The 19,606-nt window shown below is 60.5% G+C and overlaps 1 protein-coding gene and 1 pseudogene across 1 annotated transcript; one reads left to right on the forward strand and one right to left on the reverse strand.

The window, feature by feature from the left end:
• Positions 1–1,367: 1,367 nt before the first annotated feature.
• Positions 1,368–11,977, reverse strand: AIRE (autoimmune regulator). Its single transcript, XM_060638007.3, has 14 exons — positions 11,732–11,977; positions 11,019–11,193; positions 10,635–10,790; positions 10,188–10,262; positions 9,374–9,490; positions 8,309–8,451; positions 8,121–8,201; positions 7,076–7,191; positions 5,972–6,071; positions 5,246–5,428; positions 4,661–4,779; positions 4,474–4,576; positions 2,739–2,807; positions 1,368–1,768 (listed from the first exon to the last, which is right to left on the reverse strand). The coding sequence occupies exons 1-14, from the start codon at positions 11,975–11,977 to the stop codon at positions 1,688–1,690; spliced, it is 1,764 nt and encodes a 587-aa protein (XP_060493990.1). The 3' UTR covers positions 1,368–1,687.
• Positions 11,978–16,246: 4,269 nt separating this feature from the next.
• On the forward strand, positions 16,247–16,348 carry LOC132684514 (U2 spliceosomal RNA; annotated as a pseudogene).
• Positions 16,349–19,606: the final 3,258 nt, after the last annotated feature.

Genomic DNA, 19,606 nt, shown 5'->3' on the forward strand with positions numbered 1-19,606 from the left:
CTTCAGGGTATTACAAAGGCGGCCGCCGTTCCAGAGCTGGACGAGCCAGACAGACTTCGCCCCCACAGAGAGACAGACAAGAACAAGTAGACACAGGATCGCTGCGGGAATGTCAGCTCTGGGCCGGGCCCACCTGGGAGGCCGCCCTGGTCACTTGTGTTACTGTTTACGGTTCCAGATACCCCCCGGGGAAGGTTCCAGGCGATGGGAACGCAGGCTGGCACCGGGCCAGGAGTGAGAGGCGGAAGACAGGCGCGCAAGCCCCTGCCCGGCCTCCCCCACCCTGCCTGCCCTGGTTGGGGTCCTTCTGCAACCCCCGCCCATGCGCGGCACAGGGCGAGCGAGCCTGGGCCTGCATGTGGCGCTCCCTCCCAATCCCTGTCTCTGTCTGTCCCCGCCAGGAATGTGACCCACCCTCTGAGCGTCCCAGGTAGGCCTGCCCCTCCCCCCCGCCAAGGGGGCCCTGGAGGTCTCGGGAGTGACAGCCAGACCCCTGAGAGGCCGTGAGCCGTGGGACCCTCCTCCTGCTGTTGTCCCCACCTGGGCTTTCCTGGGCTGGGGACACGTGTCCCAGCTCTGCAGCCCACACGTGGCAAGGCCTGTGGCCACTCCCTCCCTCCCCATCCGGGCGTTCTACCACGGGGTCCCTGCAGGTGGGGGCTCTAGCAGCACTGACATCTGCCAACACCACCCCAACAGCTGTGCCCTACACAGGGTCCTGGGTCCCGGGCCCCCAGCCACGGCCCGTCTTCTGACTGTGGCAGGTGCCGTGAGGAAAGTAAGGCACGGTGCTGTCCGCGTGGCCTGCTGCCCCCCAACCGCCTGACTTCCTGTCTGTCCCTCACACCCTGCCTGCTCCCGTCTCCGCCTCGTCCTGCTTCATGCTCCACAGTGGTCACCCCACCTGAGGTCACCTGCTTCTGGCACGTGATCTGTCCCTCCCACTGGAACACCCCCCTCAGACCCCCGTGCCAGGACGACGTGCACCATAGAGATGACCCACAACAGAGCTTTCTCGAGTAAATGTCCGACTGGACGAGGAGGTGGCACTGAAAGGGATGTATCACGATGAGGAAACAGACGTGCGAAGGCCCTGGGGTGGGGATGAGCTGGGCCCTAGGACGGGGGAGGAGGGAGGAGCCCATGGGGGTGCAGCAGAGGTGGGCGGGCCCAGACCTCATGCTTGGACCATACTGGGGGCTCCGGGGAGCACTGGAGTGCTCCCAGCAGAGACAGGAGCACGCTGTCCACTTCTGGGGGCCATTCCCACCTGCGGGCGTCTCCCTTCCAGCCCGCGTGACCGACACTTCAGGCACCAGAAACGCAGGGGCACGGAGCCCCCAAAGCAAACACACCCCGTGAAGAGCACATTGAAACCCCACAGAAGTGGTTTTTATTTCAGTGTGCACGGCGCTCTACGTGTCCACGAAGACGGGCTGTGTCTGCGGGCCCAGTGTGGGCGACACCCGGACCTTTCGGTTTTTCTCGGTCCTAATGTGACCGGCTTCCGGGGATGGGAAGCGTGTCCTGTCGGTCCCTCTCAGGGCGGGTCACCGTGAGCACGAGTGGGAAGTCGCTGGCCTCTGTTGATTCGGAGATGGGAGGGAGGGTCCGCTCTCAGCTGAGGCCGCATCTACGGGGGCCTCCCCTCCCCCGGTGCTGCCCCGCAGACCCACGCCGTGCCGGATCAGGAGGGGAAGGTGGGCGCCTCGGCCAGCGGGCGGGCCATGCTCTGGATGGCCCACTGCAGGATGCCATCGAAGGAGTGCTGGAAGACAGGAGAGCAGAGGACTGGGAGACCTGCCTGAGCCCCCAGGGGACAGGTGCACACACCCTGGGTTCCAGCGTCCCCTGGGGTCACGAGCATCCCGCCCCTCCTAGTCACAGGTGGGGAAACTGAAGCCTGAAGCACCACAGGGCACGTCAGGCGAGGGAAGACTCCTCTTTTGGTGCTCTGCCATAGCATCCTGCAAACACGGGGCATGGCCGCCACGGCTCTCCTGCCTCCGTCTTCTTTCTGGCTCCGAGGCAAGACCCGTTCTTTCCATCGTGTGCTCCCGCAGGACGGAGGGGGCATGGGGAGACCCAACATTCCAGCATAATGGGGCGACTGCCCCCTTTCTCCAACGGCATCCGGCGACCGCCCCGCCAGAGCCACAGGGCCAACCCTGAAAGACTCCTGCCCTGAGACCCACCCGTGCCCAGCCCACCACACCGGGCAGGGCCCCACAGCCCCAGGAGGCCACGGGCGGGCCACCTGGGTGTGGGAATGGCTGGAGGGGTCTGACCTCCTGTCAAAAGAAGATGGAACCCCAAAAAGGCCCATTTTCTTCACAGCGACTATAGCTGTTGATCTTAGGGTGGAGAGGCTGGGGCTGGGAGGGGCCGTGAGAGGTCCACCGGAGGCAGAGGTTCCGGGGCGCCCCACCCCCAGGGGGAGTCATGGCATCAGAGTCAGGCTTCCGCGGTGCTGGTGCTGAGGTCCTGCAGCCACTGCCCCCCCCACCCCGGATCCGGGAACTCTGGACCAGGCTAGAAGCAGCTCCTTTGTGCGCTAGGGGCTCCCGCATGTGCTGGGGGGCCAGAGCCGTGCCCGAAGCAGCCTGGGCCTGTGGTGCTCAGTGCACCCAGCAGGGTCTCCCAGGCCCTCCTCTGGCTCCCGTGCTGGCTGCTTGGGGCTGGGGGGGGGGGGGGGGGAAGGGAGGAGAAGGAGGAGCCCCAGCCAGGTGACGCATTACCTCGCTTAGGAGGGATTCCAGGTCGTCCCTGTGCACACCCGGCTCGTGACCAGCAGAACCGTCCCCTGCCTGCAGCCCAGGAAAGGGAGGTCAGCCCAACTCCCGCACCCCTGCCGGGCACAGCTGGAACAAAGCGGGACACCGTGCAGAGGCAACAAGGGTCTAGGGGACAGTGGCTAATGCCAGGACAGAGGGCGTGCTGCCCCGAGCAGGGCCCTGGGAACTGAATTCTAACACCCAGCTCCTGCCAGGGTCGTGGGCACGAGCGAGCTTGGGGCTCTGGAAGCTGGCTGCCCAAGGCCCCCAGGCCTGCCTGCCTCCACGTGCTGCATGCAACCTTCTGGGGAAAGCCAGGTGACTCAGAACCAGCTAGAAGGGACCGTCGGGGATGGAGAAACTGAGGCCCAAAGAGGAAAGCGTCTGGTGTGGTGCCAGCCATTCACCCATCCGACTAGCATTGCCAGGGCCAACCGTGCCCCCTCCCACCCAACCCCCCCCAAGGGGCCAGGGCCTAGAGTGCCCCCCCCCCCCTTAAGGGGCCAGAGCCCGGCAGCAGGCTGTCCATGAACAGCCTAGGAGGGAGAGACGACCATGCTAAGTGGACCCACATGAGACTGCCAGGTTCTGGCTCAAAATAGCCAAATCTGAGCTCCTAAACACAGGCCCTTGGAGGCAACATCAGCCCCTGGGGCGTGAAAAGGGACCCAGCTCCAAGGTGGGGGCGGGTGGGGGGGCTGCTGGGGAAAGCGCTGGGGCCACACCCACATTTTCAGGACCGCCCCTGGGAAGGGAGCCAAGGGGCTGGGACTTCTTAGTCTCCAAAATCGTTACATTTTGCATCACAAAGACAAGGGGGTCTTTGCTAAATTGAGAAAAGAACCCAAGAGTCAATGAAGAAGCATCTTCTGGAGGGAGGGACCCTCTCTGGGGCGGGGTGGCACCCGGAAGGGCTGAGCCGTGGGCGTGCATGTAAGCCCCCTCGTGGGCAGAACAGGGGCCCCCGTGCCTGGGCTGGCATCAAACAGGCACAGTGTGTTCGCGGGAGGATGCGGCGTGGCTGGGGAGCATGACGGGGCACCGGTGGGGTAGGACTTGCCACCACCCAGGGCCCTGAGAGGTTCTTGCGGGTGGGGCGGCAGGGACACGGTCAGGCAGGATGAGGTGCGCCACCCCGAGGCTCCCGGGAACACACAGGTTCTGAGGGAGCCCGGGGTGACTGCTGGGTAGGAGGGCAGACGGAGGCCACTTCTCCCCGATGGCTCCCGGCCGCAGGATGGGGCTGGACAGGGCCCCGGGACAGGGCCACGGGGGGACTGGGGTCACACTGGGGAGTCAAGCGTGCTTGCTCATCCCCGGTGGAGCCTTCTTGCTGCGGCCGCTTCACCCCCCACCCCACTGTGGGGATCGTGCGCCCCAGGTGCTGGGAGAAGGAGGCCTTCGGGGGGGGGGGGGAGCCCTGCGCTGGGAGACCAGGGACCTAGGGGGGCCCTGCGCTGGGAGAAGGGGGCCTGGGGGGGCCCTGGCTCGGCCATCACGAAAGAACAGCCATCCCACAGCCGCTGGTTTCCAACAGACGTGATCCGAAGGGAAGCTATTTAAACAACTAAATTGTATGAAACAGTGAACGCAGGGCCACGGGGCGCGGCGCATCCGCGAAGCTGGCACTCGAGTGTCCCTGGAGGTGTGCTCGCCACCTAGACCCCGCGGGGTCCCCGCCTCCCTGGGCAGCACTGACCTTGGCGGTCCCGGGCGCGGCTCGGGCGGGGGTCGGGGCGGGCGCGCCCTCCTCGGGGGCCGGGGCGGTGTCTCCGGAGCAGGATCGGCAGCGCGGGACGGCCCTGCGCACAGCGGAGGATGGTGTCGTGGGCTGCCGGTCCCCCGCGGTGTCCCTCCCGGTCCTGCGCCCAAGCCGCCGCGCTCACCCGGGCCGCGCTGCGCCCGCGGGGAAGTGGCAGCGCCAGTGGAAGGCGGCGGCGCAGTGCGCGCACCGCAGCGCGTCCGCGCCGTCCCCGCACACGCCGCACCGCGCACCTGCCGGGCCCTGTGGGGGAACAGAGTGGTCACGGTGGGGGGGAGGGGCGCCCACGCCCTCTGCCCCGCCCCCGGGAGCCCAGCGACACCCAGCACCTTTGCTCTGCAGTCCCAAGAGACCTTGCTCCGCCTTAATGGACCCGGACCCCCTTTAGGGCTGGTCAAGGGGACCCCAGAACCGCCTCCCTTATTGTCCTGCCCCTGTGAGGGTGGGCTGGGGTAGGGGTTCTAGGAACCGGGGCGGAATGTATCACCCCTGCTGGAATCCCTCCGGGAGCCTCCCCTCCCTGGTTCTGCGTGCACAACCCCTGCCCCCCCACCCCCGTCTGGCTCCTCCTCCCTCAGCCCTGACCCCAGCCCCCCACCTGACTACTGCCCCCTTTCCCCGCATGTCACTCCTATTTCGGCTCCGTCTGGTTGTCCTGCGGGCCCTGAGCTCCCAGAAAACAGCCACCCCCACCTCAGCACCCCCTCACCTGCTGCCCCTCGGGGCCCACACACAGTAGGGGGCGCAGGGCTGAGGGGTTCAGCACCGGCAAGGGGGCTGCAGAAGGCGGGGCCAGCAGGTGCTTGTAGGGGCCGGCAGCGTCCATCCCTGCTGAGCACTCCCTGGACGGCCCCTTGGCCTCTTCCCCCGTCAGCTTCAGCCCCAGGAGGACCTGGAAGCAGAGGGCCGGTGCTTGGAGAGGCCACGGTGGCCTGTGTCTCACCACCCAGGGAGTCAGCGATCACTGGGACCCGGGAAAGCCCCGGGGGCTGGCGTGGGAACCCCACATGGGGTTGGAAAGGTTTGGGTGAAGCTCCTGGCTCTGTGTCCTCAGCAAGGTACTTGACCCTTTTGCCATCTACAGACGGGGTGCCCGTGGCCCTCACGGGCTGTCAGGGAGGACTCCGGATCTACCTGGACGTGTGTTGTATCATTCCTGTCTCTGCTGCAACAAAACGCTTAAAACATTTTTAGAGAATGTTATTAGTAGCCAAAGTGCATCCCCTGAGCCGGGTGACAGAGCCAAGGCCCCACATGGGAACATTTCCCAGTGTTAGAAGCCAAGCTGATGAGGCCAGGCCGGGGGTGGGGAGTCCCGGTTCCAAGCCTGGGGCCCCACCCATGGGAGTGGCCAGGAAGCCGGGGGTGGGGGGGGGGTGGGGGGTGGGAGGTGGGGGGGGGGCTGCGGTGGGCCTGGGCCTGGGCCCGGGCGTACCTGGGTCTCCGCGGGCGGCTCCTGGGGCTGGGACTCCTCGGCCTGGGGAGGGTCCCGCTGGCCTCCTCCCCGGAGACAACTGTAGCACCTCCAGGTCCCACTGCTCACGTGGTCCACGTGGTCACCAGCCAAAGACATGCAAGGGGGGCAGAGGGGACCGCAGACTCCCAGATACACAGGCAGGGGAGGCCTGAGTTCTCCTCCACATTGCCACTTGCCTTTCGCAGATGGGGAAACTGAGGCCCAGGCTGGACAGTGGGCAGAGCCAGGATGGGAGGACTGCCCCGGCCAGTGAGCAGGAGGGCCGGGAGGCTGGGAAGCTGAGCCCCGGGGGTGGGGGGGGGGGTGGCCCTCGCCAGTATGGTCAGTGTTCCCTCTGCTGAGCCCCAAGAATCCGGACATCTGTTGACCTGCAGAGCCCCGTGCGTGGCTCTCGCTGGCCTTGCCCTCCCGACGGGACCTCTCTGAACGGGGGACCCACCCCCGTTTCCGCAAGCGGGACAGTGCCCAGCAGAAGGGGACACGGTCAAGGGCAGGAAAAAAGAGAAGATGACCGCCCCACCCTTGGAGGCGAATGATGACCTCGGCTGAACGCCCTCATTTAGTGACAAGCATCAGAGACAAGTGGCCTGGTGAAGGCCACTCAGGGAGCAGGGGCAGGGCCAGGGCTCGAAGGTGGGTCACTTCTCCCACGCAGGCTCTTCCCCGCCAGCTGTGGTCACCCGTGGGAGCTGGCAGTAGAGGGCAGGACGCGGTGGGCGGGGGGAAGGGAGCGCCAGGAGGTAGGCGTGGGAGGACTCTGGCCCTGCCCAGGACGGGCACCCACTCTGCCCGACTTCAAGTAGGACCTTGTTTGGAGGAGGGGGGCCGGCTGCTTGTGGGACTTTGGGCTGGGGGTGTGTGGAGAGATGGGACAAGGTGGCCGCTCTTCACTGGGGGGCCTCATTCTGCTTCTCTGCCCTCTGGGGCCCTGCTGGCCAGGCTGAGAGGACCCAGCCTGGGTGACCCGAACAGAGACACTTCCGGGCAGCCCCACACCCAGGTCAGTCGGGCAGAAGAGGCCGTGAAGCCAGCTGGGGGCGGAGAGCGGCCTGCCGGGCTCACCTGGGAATCTCCCGGAGCGGCGGGGACAGGCAGGCCAGGTGGAAGGCCCGGGGGCAGCCGTCACAGCAGATGAGCTCCCCGCCGTCCCGGCACACGGCACACTCGTCCTCGTTCTTCTGACACGGGCAAGACACGCGTATCCTCTGGAAGATCCGGGGCGGCGCGGCGCCCTCCCCGAGAACCTCTCGCAACAGCTCCGCCGCGGCATCCCCAGGGGCCCCCAAGTCCCCTGCCTGCCCCCAGCCCTCCCCCACGACACTCTCCATCTCGGAGACCCTGGTCCCCTGCGCACACCCCCGGGCCAGGCCATCCCTCTTGGGAGGACGGAGCCTCCAGAAAGCCCCGTTTCCCGTGGGTGCCTGTGTCCCCAGCAGCGTCCACACTGCCCACCCCACACGCCCTTCATCACAGCGCAGTGGAGCGATGGCCGGCGGCGTTGCCATCAGCCCCAAGCACCCGCCGTCCCCGCGCCTGGAGCCTGGACGCTGCCTGTGCCCCTGCCTGAATGGCACCACAGGGCCCTCCGGGATGCCTCCTCCAGGCCAGGCCGCCCTGCACAGCAATGAGATCGCTCACTGTAATCACCCCCTGATCCTGCCAGCCGAGAGCTTGGAGGGGGGCAGGGAGACACGGGTCCTGCTCCCTCCTGGGCACCCGGGGCCCAACAGCGCCTGGCGGGGGGCTGGAGGCGGTCAGATCTGTGGTGGGTTCTGTGCTGTGCTGGATGCTCAGGTCCCTGGCTCCCAGGAGGGGCCACCTCCCCACCCCCTGGCCTGCTGGGAGACTGTGAGACCAGGGACAAGGGCACCCAGCCCAGACCCGTGGTTTTAAACACCTGGTAGGACTCACTTTCTCTGAGTTATTTGAACACAAGTTGTGTGTTATCAGGAAAACTGTTACTAAACAAGGAAGCTCGACCCTGTGAACAGAAGCTTAAGTCTCTGTCCTTATCACCCAAGGGAGAGCCCTGGACAGAGGCAAAGGGGCAGAGGGACCCCCTGTGGACGGTGGAGATGAGGGAGTTCCACTGTGGCCTGGGCATTACCTGGTGGGCCTGGGGCTCGCTGGGGAGGGCGGGAGGGGCCTGCACCCTGCCCTGTACGCCTGCTCTCGGGTCGCCTCCACCCTGCTAGGGAGAAGGGGGCGGGTCACCAGAGTGTGGAGCACCCTCTGGGCAGGCCCAGCCCCAGCTGAGCTCTGTGTTGGGGGGTGGCTATCAAGGGCAGGGCTTACAGGGGCGGAAGCCTGGGTCCCCTTGGCTCGGACCAGGGTCTTTGGACCACCGCTACGGGCCTTGTTCTTCCCGGCACTGGGGTCTTCGAACTTGCTGGGAGTATAAAACTCCCCCCCAACCTGGATGCACTTCTTGGAGCCACCTGGGAGGAGAGGCTGGCTGGCCTGGGAGGCCCAGGAGGGTGGGGGGCAGAGTGGGGGGACAGAGAGGTGGGGGGGTGGAGTGGGGGGGCACTCTGCAGCTGGCTGCGCCCCAGCCCCAGGCAGCTCTGGGACCAGGGTCCTGGGCACAGCAGGGGTCCTCTGCAGGGGACAAGGGGGTTGCTGCACCCGGCCAAGCGTGTCCACCTGGAACCTCAGAGTGTGGCCTTAGTTGGAAGCAGGGTCTTTGGTGACGGGATTAGTTAAGATGGGCTCCCGAGGGACACTGAGTCCAGTGACGGGTGTCCTCAGGAAGAGTAGAGAGGACACAGAGAGATACAGGGAGGACACCCTGAGACTTGGGGGCAGCGGCCGCGGCGGTGGGGCCCGTAGCAAGGACTGCTTGCGGGGAGAGGCAGGAAGGACTCTGCCCCGGGGCCTCTGGAGGGAGCACGGCCGCCCACATCTCCGCTTTGGAACCTCCTGCTGTTTTAAGGGCCCGGTGCGTGGCCACTGGTTATAACTGCCATGGTGAACTACTTCGGGGTCCCCGGGACCCTCCCTGGGGGCTGAGACCAGGGCCCGCATTGGCTCCCGGGGGCCAGCTGGCCCTGGCCGTCCACAGCATCCCCGGCCAGCGTCCAGCGGGAGGGAGGGGAAGGGGGTGGTATGGGGGTGGGGCAGGTGGGGCAGAACTTCCCGGAAGGGGATGAGCCCAAGACCCTGAGGGGCCCCTCCGGGTGGACAGAGTGACCCGGGAGGTGGCCCTGGACCGCTGACCTCCCAGAAGCCCAGGAGCCCCCACCCTGAGGGACGCCCTCGGTGCCCGTCCCCCCTGCAGAGGTGGCCGCCTGCGCGCCAGCTGCACGTGCACCTGGGGCCTGCGTCCCCCTGGCAGCACCCTGGCCTGGCAGTGCCGTCTACCTGACTCAAACACCTGCTGGATGAGGATGCCCTCCACTGCCCCATGGGTTCCGGGGACGTCCCCAGACGACACGGTCACGGCTCTCTGGACCGAAGTGGACGACATGGTCTGAATTCCTGGGGAAGGGAGCACGGGGCGGGGGGCGGGGGGGGGGGCGGTCATCGATTGGAAAGATGGCCCCTGAGCACCCCCTCCCTGCAGGCCGTGGGGAGTGAGAGGTGCCTTGGCTGCGGAAGCCTTTCCTTCCATCCAGGGCAGGCCTTGGAGGGGGCCCAGCCCCTCCACGGACAGCCAGCCAGCCCATGTGTAAGTGCAGAAACAGGCCATGGGTGTGTGGGGGGGTTGAGGCTGTGTGGTGTGTGTGTGCGTGTGGAGTGTGGTGTGCGAGCTGACCGAACACAGCAGGCAGGGCCGGACAGGGACCCCCAGGACATGGCCCCGGGTGGTGCTGGGAGGGAGGCCGGGTTCCCAGGGTCTGTCTTCAGGTCAGGTGACTCAGGTCTCCGGGACCCCCCACCCTGGGGCAAGGAGGGGACAGAAACGTGCCAGGCTTCATCCGGCTGAGGGACCAAGAAGGATCCTGCGGAGGAAGCACAGTCTGGGCCGGCCCTGAGGACGGGGACACTGAGACGGGCACACGTGGGGTAACCCGAGGTGCCCCTCTTTCCCCAGTGAGGCTGTGCAGCCAAGGCTGTGGGGTGGCATGCCAGGCCTGCAGGGTCCCAGCTCCCAGGACAGGCCGGCAGAGGGCAGCACCCCACGGGGCCCTTGACTCCGTGACCCCAGCCCAGGAGGTCGGGGAACCTGGCTCACCGTTCCCCAGCAGGGGGCGCTGCGGCTCTGCGTTGCTCTCCAGCTTCCTGGGGTGCTTGGCCTTTGCCTGGGAACCTGTAGGGGGAGTGTGCAGGGGGAGCCACACCAGCCTGGCCCTCCGCTCCCCACGGAAGTGGGGGGGGGGGGGTGAATGCTGGCGGCCAAGGGCGCATGCATGTGGGCGGGGCCTCCCAACTCCCGTGGTCCCCTTGCTTTACTGGCTCTGGTGTCCCCGTCAGTAAAAGGAAGTGACCCCCACCTGCCTACTTCTCGGGGTCCTGGGACGAGGGTCGGCTGGGCTCACCCACGAAGCACCCACAGGGATTCTCCGCAGCCCCGGTGGCTGGCCAGGGCGGCGGGGGCAGGGGGGCTCCACGGCAAGACAGGAGGGGGGACGGCCAGTGGTGTCGGGCCATCTGTGACCGATCAGTACCTCCGACCAGATACCTGGGGTGGAGGTGCCCCTAGGAGACAGTGCCCCGGGTGGGGCGGCCCTGGGCTCCTCCAGGGCCTTCCTCTTGGAGGGGGGTCTGGGCAGCAGCACTGGGGCCTTGGGGCCCGTCGGGGGCTTTCTCCCCTTCCTCGGCTGGCTGAGGTCCACGTCTGCGGGGCGAGCAGGGACCGGGCCTCAAGACCAGAGCCGACGCCCTGGCGAGGTGCCCGAGAGCTCGGCCCTTTGACGCTCAGGAGCCAGGACGGTCCTCGGTGGTGTCGGGGGGCTCCCTGGCCACCCCCCTCCCTTTTACAGTCCGGCTGGGATGACTCCAGCCGCCCCCGGCTCCCGCAGAACCCCAGTTCCTCTCGCAGCACTCCACCCCCCCCACCCCCGACCTTTGGGGAGACACTCTAGGATGGGCTGCAGCCGGGCGTATCTCTCCAGATTGTAGTCCTTAAAGAGAACCCTCCAGAAGTCCAGGATGGCAACTGCGTCTTGGGTCAGGAGCCACGAAAGGAGCGCGTGGAAGGCCTGCGGGCAGCCTTCCTTCTCCTTCAGGCGCAGGGTCTCCTGAAGCAAGAGTGGGGGCTGGGAGGCCCCACCTCCTGCACCCCCCCCACAGCACCCGCCTCCTGACCCCCGCCACTCCACACTGCCCCCTCCTCCTGACTCCCCCCTCCTCCCGCCCCCCCTCCTCCACGGCACCCCCACCTCCCGACACCCCTTCTGTCTTTCTGGAGGGCGGAACACCGTCCCAGAGGGTGCTGCAGGTGACCTGGGCACCGTGTCCAGGCCATCAGCTTGCAGCGGGCATGAGGCTGCCTGGGGGTGCTGGGGGTGAAGAAGGCCCACCTGGAACCCATGCTAGGGGAGCCCCTAGCTTAGAGGGCAGCTTGAGGAGGGCTGGGCAGGGGCGCTGGGGAGGCACAGGAAGTCGCCCTGGAGACCCTGTGCCTTCTCCTCTTCACCAAAACAGCCCGCCCACCCCCCCCTTCCTTCCCCCCCACGGGCGGGGCGGAGTCCGTCTGGAGCTCATCTTGCCAGACATTGGCTAGAGGGCAAGGCTTGGGGAAGGCGAGGGGGACATCGGGGGTCTGTCTGGGCCCACCTGGAACTTGTCCTCGGGGACCACGTCGTGGTCCGCCAGCGCGTGCAGCAGCGGGAAGGCGCTGTCCACAGCCATGGCGATCTCAGTGCGGTACAGCCTCAGGAGGTGACGAAGCACCGTGTCCCCACCTGCCTGGGCCTCACCCGCCGTCGCGGGGTCTGGGGGCGCGGGGCTGGGGGCCCCCTCTCCCCGCCTGGGGTCCCGCGGCCTCGGGGTACCACTGGACTTGTGGGGTGTCTGGGCCATCTCTGCCTTCTGGCCCCCGCGCTGCCCCTGACCTGCCGGGCTCCCGGGCGGGCACCCCTGGTCAGGCGCACCTGGAGGGGCACCTCTGTGAGCCAGAGCCCCGTCTCTATTATACTAGGCTCCCCAAGGACAGAGCAAAGGCCGTGTTTCCCTTGAGCCAATCAGGGCGGGAGGGAGGGGCAGGGATGGAAAGTTCCCTGTGACCCAGTAAAGAGAAGGTCCCATCCGCTCCATTCACACCTGCCAGCAGGCTGCTGGCTTCTCTTTCCTCTGTAAAGGAAGCTTCCGGACCGGACCAGGGCCCGACCCCTCCGTGAGAGGGCTGGGAGGGCTGTCAACTCCCCAGCTGTGGTTCTGTTCGAATGGGAGACAGCCAGGACAGGTGCCCTCGGCCTCACCTGGGGCCCCGTGTCTTGGGCACCAGCAGGCACTGTCCAGGTGCTCTGGGGACCGTGGGGCTGATGGGGGCAGCGTCCCAGGTGGGGAGGGGGCATTACCATCCCCACTGCGCCAGCTCAGAGCCCTGGGGCCGGGCTGTAGGGGGGCCAGACGGAAGAGTCCCTGTCTGATGGAGGACCGGGCATATGACGAGAGTCAGTGGGCACAGCAGTGGGCGTCGCCTGGAGGCTGTGTGATGCTGGGCGAGTTGCTTTCCTTCTCTGAGCCTCAGTCCCTCATCTCTAACTTGAGCACATCCCCCACTGGGGGACCCAGCTGCCCCCTACCCTCCCCTTCCTCCAGGTGTGTTAGAAAAAAGACAGCTGACCCCGTGGACTGAGGCCAGTGCGCGCCTTGTCCCACTCCCAGCCCCGGGGGAAGGGAGGGACGCCCCAGGAGCCTTCTAGGGCTGGCGACAGAGGCTGGGGGGGTGGTGTCCCAGAGGGGGTTGCAGCAGAGGGGGGCCGCATCCCAAGCTCTGGCAGGCAAGGGCCGGGGACTGGGATCTGCACGATGGTCACCCACGGTGGCCCAGTGTGGCGGGGGGCGGAGGGGCCAGGCCGTCCCCGGGCCCAGCCGCAGAGCCACAAGAGGACTTCCGGAAGAAGGACCTGGTCAGGCTGGGGTGGGGCTGGAGGTGAGCGCAGGTGCTGGGAAGCCTGGGGTCAGCACAGCGTCGCGTGCAGAGGGGCCAGGATTCTCTACTGACGTGGGAGTTTGGGCTGACACGGGAGTCCTGTCTCGGTGTGTCCCCCTCTCCAGGCCAGGGTCCCTGGGAGTTCAGTCCTAGACAAGCTGAGGCTGTCCCAGGGCGGTGTCCTGGGGCGTGTGGGAGCAAGATAGGGCTCGGTGGGGCGGGAGTGGTGGGGCTGTGGGGCTGGTCACCTCAGAGAGCTGGGCCCCGTGAGGGCAGTGAGGCTCAGAACAGGCCGGGGCTGCCGTGGAATGTTCTGGGGCTCTCGCCGGGGAGCAGGGCCCTTGGGATGCCCGCCTCTGGGGCTCCGAGCCCCCGGGCTGCGGTGCTGTGGGCGGTGGCAGTGGAGGTGTGGGACTTGGGGCGGGCCCGCCTGTCCCGCACTGTGCCACCCGCAGACACCCAGAGGGGACGCCCCCTCGGGCCCACACCGGGGCTGCCCTCTCGGAGGGCACGGGCTCGCCCCAGCCCGGGCCTGGCAGCCGCCTCCTGGCCTTTTCCTGTGCCCTCTGGCACGTGTACATCCACGGAAGCACCTGAAGGAAAGGAGAAGTCGAAGTCGCTCCTGAACGCCCCGTCCTCTGGGGCAGCCCTAGTGTCCTCACTCGTGGGGGTCGGGTCTCAGGGAGCAAAGCTCCTTCGTGGCACCTGCTGGGCCCGCCAGCTGCAGAGTTCCCACATAAAGGTCCCAGGGGCTCTGGGGCCCGGGGGCTCAGCGTCCACCTCCTTTGGGCCAGGCTGCCCCCCAGTGCCACTCCATGCTGGCAGAGTTTTCCCCCGTGGCCGACTGACCAAGGGACACTTTAGCCACCAGACAATGGTCCCCGGGGGATTGGAAACGGCCAACGATATCAAGGTCTTCACCTCACTTTTCTGGAGCCACGAAAGCCTTGTGGGTGCACCTGTGTCAGCAGCCAGGCCTGGCTCTGCAAAGAGGCTCCTTGGAGAATTTTGGACTTTCCGCCAGGCGGGGGGTTTCCCTGGCGACCCCTCGCTGCAGGTGACCTGGAGCCACCGGGGCTGGTGGGGGCGGCCTGTGAGACCCACGGAGGGGCCGGGCAAGGGGCCCCGCCCTGCCTTCGGCTGGTCACTCCTCCCGTGGGGCTGAGCCTCGCTCCGTGCCTCGGCGAGCCACCGGGCACGGCGACATGCCTGCCCCTTGATGGGCCATCTGAGCCTCTGTCCTCGCCTGCGAGGCGTCTCTTCCTCCAGCACGGTCGTTTTATGTTTCAGACACGGCTAGCCCACCCTGCACCACGCCCTGTTGTGGGCACGTTGCAATCACACTCAATCTCAGAACCGCCCTGTTAGGTCAGCGTTACTACCCCCATTCTACACATGAGGGGGGTGAGGATCAGAGAGGCTAAGGAACTTGACCAAAGTCACACGGCAAGTAAATAGCCGTGGATGGATAGTGTCTGGGCCCATGCTCTCAGCACGCAGGACACTCCTCACGTGCCCAGGCCATGTTGGGTATGTCAGCTGCAGAGAGGGGGGAACGCTTCCTGTGTGAAGTGCCCACAGATTGGGGATGAGCGAGGTCCCTGCGGCAGGGTAGGGTGGGGCCTAGAGGGACCTGCTCCTTGGCCGCTTGGCCTCGGCTCCCTCAAAGAAGCCCGGACACAGTGATCTTCTCTCCTGCCGCAGAGGGACGCTTCAGTCCAAGTGGTTCCCTGGAAAGGGCTAGGCTCCCAGCGGTAAGGAGGTACGAGGTCCCTCAGGAGCCTTAGAACACCAGCCCAGGCCTCGGCTCGGGGACCAGGGCAGGAGGGGCCCTGGGACCTGTCCCCTGGGGACTTCCCAGCTGGTGGGGTATCAGGGCAGGTTCAGTCTCCTGGTGACACTCTGTCTCTCGGCCACCAGCTAGCTGTGTGACCCTTTCTGGGTCTCAGTTTGCCCATGAAAGATGCTCCACATCATTACTCATTCGGGGGTGCAAATTAAAGCCAAATGAGATACCACCGCACCCCCAGTAGGAGAGCCATTATCAAAAAAAAGACAGAAAAGAAAGTGTTGGCGAAACCCTGGAGAAATCAGAGTGCTCCTGTACTGATGGCAGAATGCAAAATGGTGCCTCCACTGAGAAGAAGGTTGGCTGATTCAAGAAGTCTCTTAATAAGTTAATTTTTTTTAAGATTTGATTTTATATTATTTTTAATTAATTAATTTGTTTTATTTTTAGAGAAAGAGAGAGAGAGAGGCAGAGAGAGAGGGAGACACAGAATCTGAAGCAGGTCCAGGCTCTGAGCTGTCAGCACAGAGCCCGACGCGGGGCTCGAACCCACAAAATGAGAGATCATGACCTGAGCCAAAGTCGGATGCTTAACCAACTGAGCCACCCAGGAGCCCCTTAAGATTTTATTTGTAAGTAATCACATCCAGTGTGAGGCTGGAACCCACAACCCCGAGATCAAGAGTTGCATGCTCCGTTGACTGAGCCAGCTGGGGGCCCCAATATGCTAAGTTCTTAAATAAGAATTACCATATGACCCAACCGGCCCCCTCCCAGATATACCCCCCAAGAACGGAAAGGAGTTGTTCAAACAAAAATGGGTACACAAATGCTCACAGCAGCATTACTCACCACAGCTAAAGGGTGGAAATAACCCAGATATTCGTCTACAGAAGAATGGATCAATCAAATGTGGTCTGTCCACAACAGAATTATTCAGCCATGAAAAAAGATGAAGTGTTGACATGCATTACAATGTGGATACACCTCAAAAACATTATGCTAAGTGAAATAAGGCAGACATCAAAGGCCACTTATTGTATGATTTCATTTATATGAAATACCCAGAGGAGGCAAATCCACAGAGGGGATTGGGGCTGGGGGGACGGGTAAGGAGATTGCTGATGGGTATGGAGTTACCATTTGGAGTGACGGAAAGTTCTGCAAATAGACAGTGACGGTTACACAACATTACAAGATACTAATCACCGTTGCATTATCAACTTCCATAAAAATTATTAATTTTATGCGTATCTTACTACAAATAAAAATGCTAAAAATCAATCGGACATATTTGTGTGGGTCTATTCCTGGGTTCTCTACTCTGTTGCATTGATCTGTGTGTCTATCCCTCCACCAGTACCACACGGTCTTGACTACTGTAACTATATAATAAATCCAGTAGATTGCTTCTCGGCCTTTTGGCTAAGATCAAGTGTAGTATGATAAATCCAGTAGACCATCTCCTCCCATTTTATCCTTTGTTTTCAAAATTGTTTCAGTTTCTCTAGTTCCTTTGATTTACCATATACATTTTAGAATAATTCTATTTATAAAAGATCTTTCCAGGATTTTGATAGGAATTGCATTAAATCTATACATCAATTTGAAAAAACAGGAAAAAAGGGGGTGCCAGGGTGGCTCAGTAGGTTAAGTGTCTGACTTCAGCTCAGTTCATGATCTCACAGTTTGTGGGTTCGAGCCCTGTGTCAGGCTCTGTGCTGACAGCTCGGAGCCTGGAGCCTCCCTCCCATTCTGTCTCCCTTTCTGCAGCCCTCCACACTCTGTCTCTCTCTCAAAAATAAATAAACATTAAGAAATTAAAAAAAACTCTATATATCAATTTGAGGGCAATTGACATCTGGGTATTGCAATCCATGAACATGGTATGTCTCTCCATTTATACAGAGCTTCATTGATTTCTTTCATCAGGGTTTTGTAGTTTTCAGCAAACAAGTCTTAAACATGTTTTGTTAGACTTACACCTAAGCACTCACTTTTAAGTGTAAATAGTTTTGTGATTTTACTTCTGGTGTCCACCTGTTTGCTCATTATTAGCATACAAATGCTTTTTTGCATATTCATCTTGTATCCTACAACCTTGCTGAACTCCCTCTATTGGTTCTAGAAGTTTTAGGGTTTTGTTTTGTTTTGTTATAGAATCTTTGGGATTTTCTACAAACCAAATCATGTCATCTGGAAACAGAACAGTTTGAGCTCTTCCTTCCCAATCTATATGCCTGTTAATTTCCTTGCCTTGCCTTACTGCACTGCCTAGAACTTCCAGCACTATGTTGAATAAAAATGGTGAGAGGGGCGCCTGGGTGGTTCAGTCAGTTAGGCATCTGACTCTTGATTTCGGCTCAGGTCATGATCTCATGGTTCATGAGTTCAACCCCAGCACTGGGTTCTCTGCAGTCAGCACAGAACCCACTTCGGATCCTCTGTCCCCTTCTCTCTCTGCCCTTCCCTCCCTTGCTCATGCTTTTTCTCTCTAAAATAAGTAAACATTAAAACAAAACAAACAGACAAAAAAGTGGTGAGAATGGACATCCTTGCCTTGTTCCTGATCTCAGAGAGAATGTCTCCAGTCTAGCACATTAAGTATAATGTTAGCTGCAGGTTTTTTGGTAAGTTTTCTTTATCAATTTTAGAAAGCCCCTTTCTATTCCTATATTTATGAGAGTTTTTATCATGAATGTGTGTCAAAATTGTCAGATGCTTTTTCTGCATTGATCAATATGATCATGCGATTTTTTCTCTTTTTTTTAGGACTTTTAAAAAAGATTAATTTATTTTTGAGAGAGAGGGAAAGAAACAGAGCATAAGCAGAGGAGGGGCAGAGAGAGAGAGAGAAAGAGAGAGAGAGAGAATCCAAAGCAGGCTCCAGGCTCTGAGCTGTCAGCACAGAGCCCAACGAGAGGCTCAAACTCACAAGTTGTGAGTTCATGACCTGAGCCAAAGTTGGATGTTCAACTGACTGAGCCACCCAGGCACCCCTTCTCCCTTTTTTTCTTTGTCAGTCTTGCTAGATGTGTATTGATTTTTCAAAAAAATTTCTCAGAGAATCAGCTCTATTTCATGGATTTTTTCTATTATTTTCTGTTTTCACTTTTATTGATTTTTGCTCTTATTTTGACTATTTCTTTTTTTCTGCTTGCTTTGGTTTTATTTTTCTCTTTTTCTTATTATTTTTAGAGAGAGAGAGAGAGCACACAAGTGTGGGAGAGGGACAGAGGGAGAGAGAGAATCTTAAGCAGGCTCCACACTCAGCACAGAGCCCGATGTGGGGCTCAATCCCACAACCCTGGGATCGCGACTCGAATTGAAATCAAGAGTCAGGCATTCAACCAACTGAGCCACCCAGGCACCCCTGCTCTTTTTCTTCTAAGTCCTTGATGTGGGTGCATAGACTTTTGGTTTGAGACGTTTCCTCTTTCCAAGGTCTGCATGAGTGCCACAACATTCTCTTAGCTCTGTTTACCTGCATCTCACAATACTGGGTATGTTGCTGTGTTCATTTTCATTCAGTTCAATGTGTTTCTCTTTAGCTCAGGGATTATTTAGAAGCGTGGTGTTTAGTTTTCACGTGACTGGAGACTTTTCTGTCAGCCCTCTGCTATTAATTTCTAGTTTGACTCCAGTGTGATCGGAAAACACATTTTATACGATTCCACTTCTTTTAAGTTTGTTGGGGTTTGTTTTATGACCCAGGATACAGTCTGTCTTGGTACACAACTGTGGACACTTGAAAAGAAAGTGTGTGTGCTGCTGTTGGGTGGAGTGTTCTGTAAATGTTGATTAGATGTTGGCTATTAGCTGATGGTGACGTAGGGTTTCTCTACGCCTTTGTTGAAAGAGGGATGCTGATGTCTCCAGTTACCTTGTGGATTTCTCTCTTCCTTTCAGTTCTATTTGGGTTGCCATATATGTTTTTCAGCTCCATTGTTTGTTGCATACATGTCTAGGCTTTCATGAATTCCTGCTGGATTAACTGTTTCATCACTATAAATGGTGAAAGGGTCCATTTTCATTGTTCTGGTCATTTTCTTTGCTTTGAAATGTACTTTAATATAAGATGGCCATGCTGTTTTCTTCTGATCAATGTTTGCATGATACATCTTTTCCCATCCATCCTGTGACTTCCCATCTACCTACATTGTTATAGTTGAGGTGAAGTTCTTGTACACAGCATATAGTTGGTCATTTAAAAAACTCTACTCTGCCAAACCAGGCTTTTAACTGGTATACTTAGAAAATCGACATTTAATGTAATTATTGATGCGTTGGGACTTAAATCCTCTGCTTTACGTTTGTTTTCTGTGCCTTCTCTCTGCTTTTTATTTCACTGTTTTCTTTTTCCTGCCTTCCTGTAGGTTATCTGAACTTTTTGGAGTCCCATTGTGATTTGTCTATTGTATCTTCTTGTATAGATTGTTTGTGGTTGCTTCAGGTATGATATTCTCTATACATAAATTATCACAGTCTACCGGTGTCGACATTTTACCAATTTGAGTAAAGTACAGAAACCTCACCTTACTCTATCCTTTTAGCATCCCCATTTATAATGTAATTGTCTTAAATATTTCTTCTGAGTACATTTAGAACCAGTGTGATAATCTTTGCTTCCACTGTCAGACATAAATCTGTAAAACTCAAAAGAAGAAGGAAAATGGATTTACCCACATTTTTACTCTCTTCATTGTTCCTCTTTCCTTATTGATGTCCAGAATTCCTTCTTTAATCATTTCCTTACTGGTTGGGT

Source organism: Panthera onca, chromosome C2 (assembly GCF_046562875.1).
Source record: "Panthera onca isolate mPanOnc1 chromosome C2, mPanOnc1 haplotype 2, whole genome shotgun sequence".
In the NCBI taxonomy this organism is placed as follows: domain Eukaryota; kingdom Metazoa; phylum Chordata; class Mammalia; order Carnivora; family Felidae; genus Panthera; species Panthera onca.

Bases quoted from the DNA above. Each gene is read 5' to 3' on its own strand.
- AIRE (XM_060638007.3), bottom strand. From the start codon at position 11,977: ATGGCCCAGACACCCCACAAGTCCAGTGGTACCCCGAGGCCGCGGGAC. The intron at 8,452-9,373 runs GTAGACGGCACT...CTCTCCTCCCAG, and splicing joins CCAGCAGGTGTTTGAGTCAG to GTGGCTCCAAGAAGTGCATC. The intron at 4,780-5,245 runs GTGAGGGGGTGC...GTTCCCCCACAG, and splicing joins TGGGCCCCGAGGGGCAGCAG to GGCCCGGCAGGTGCGCGGTG.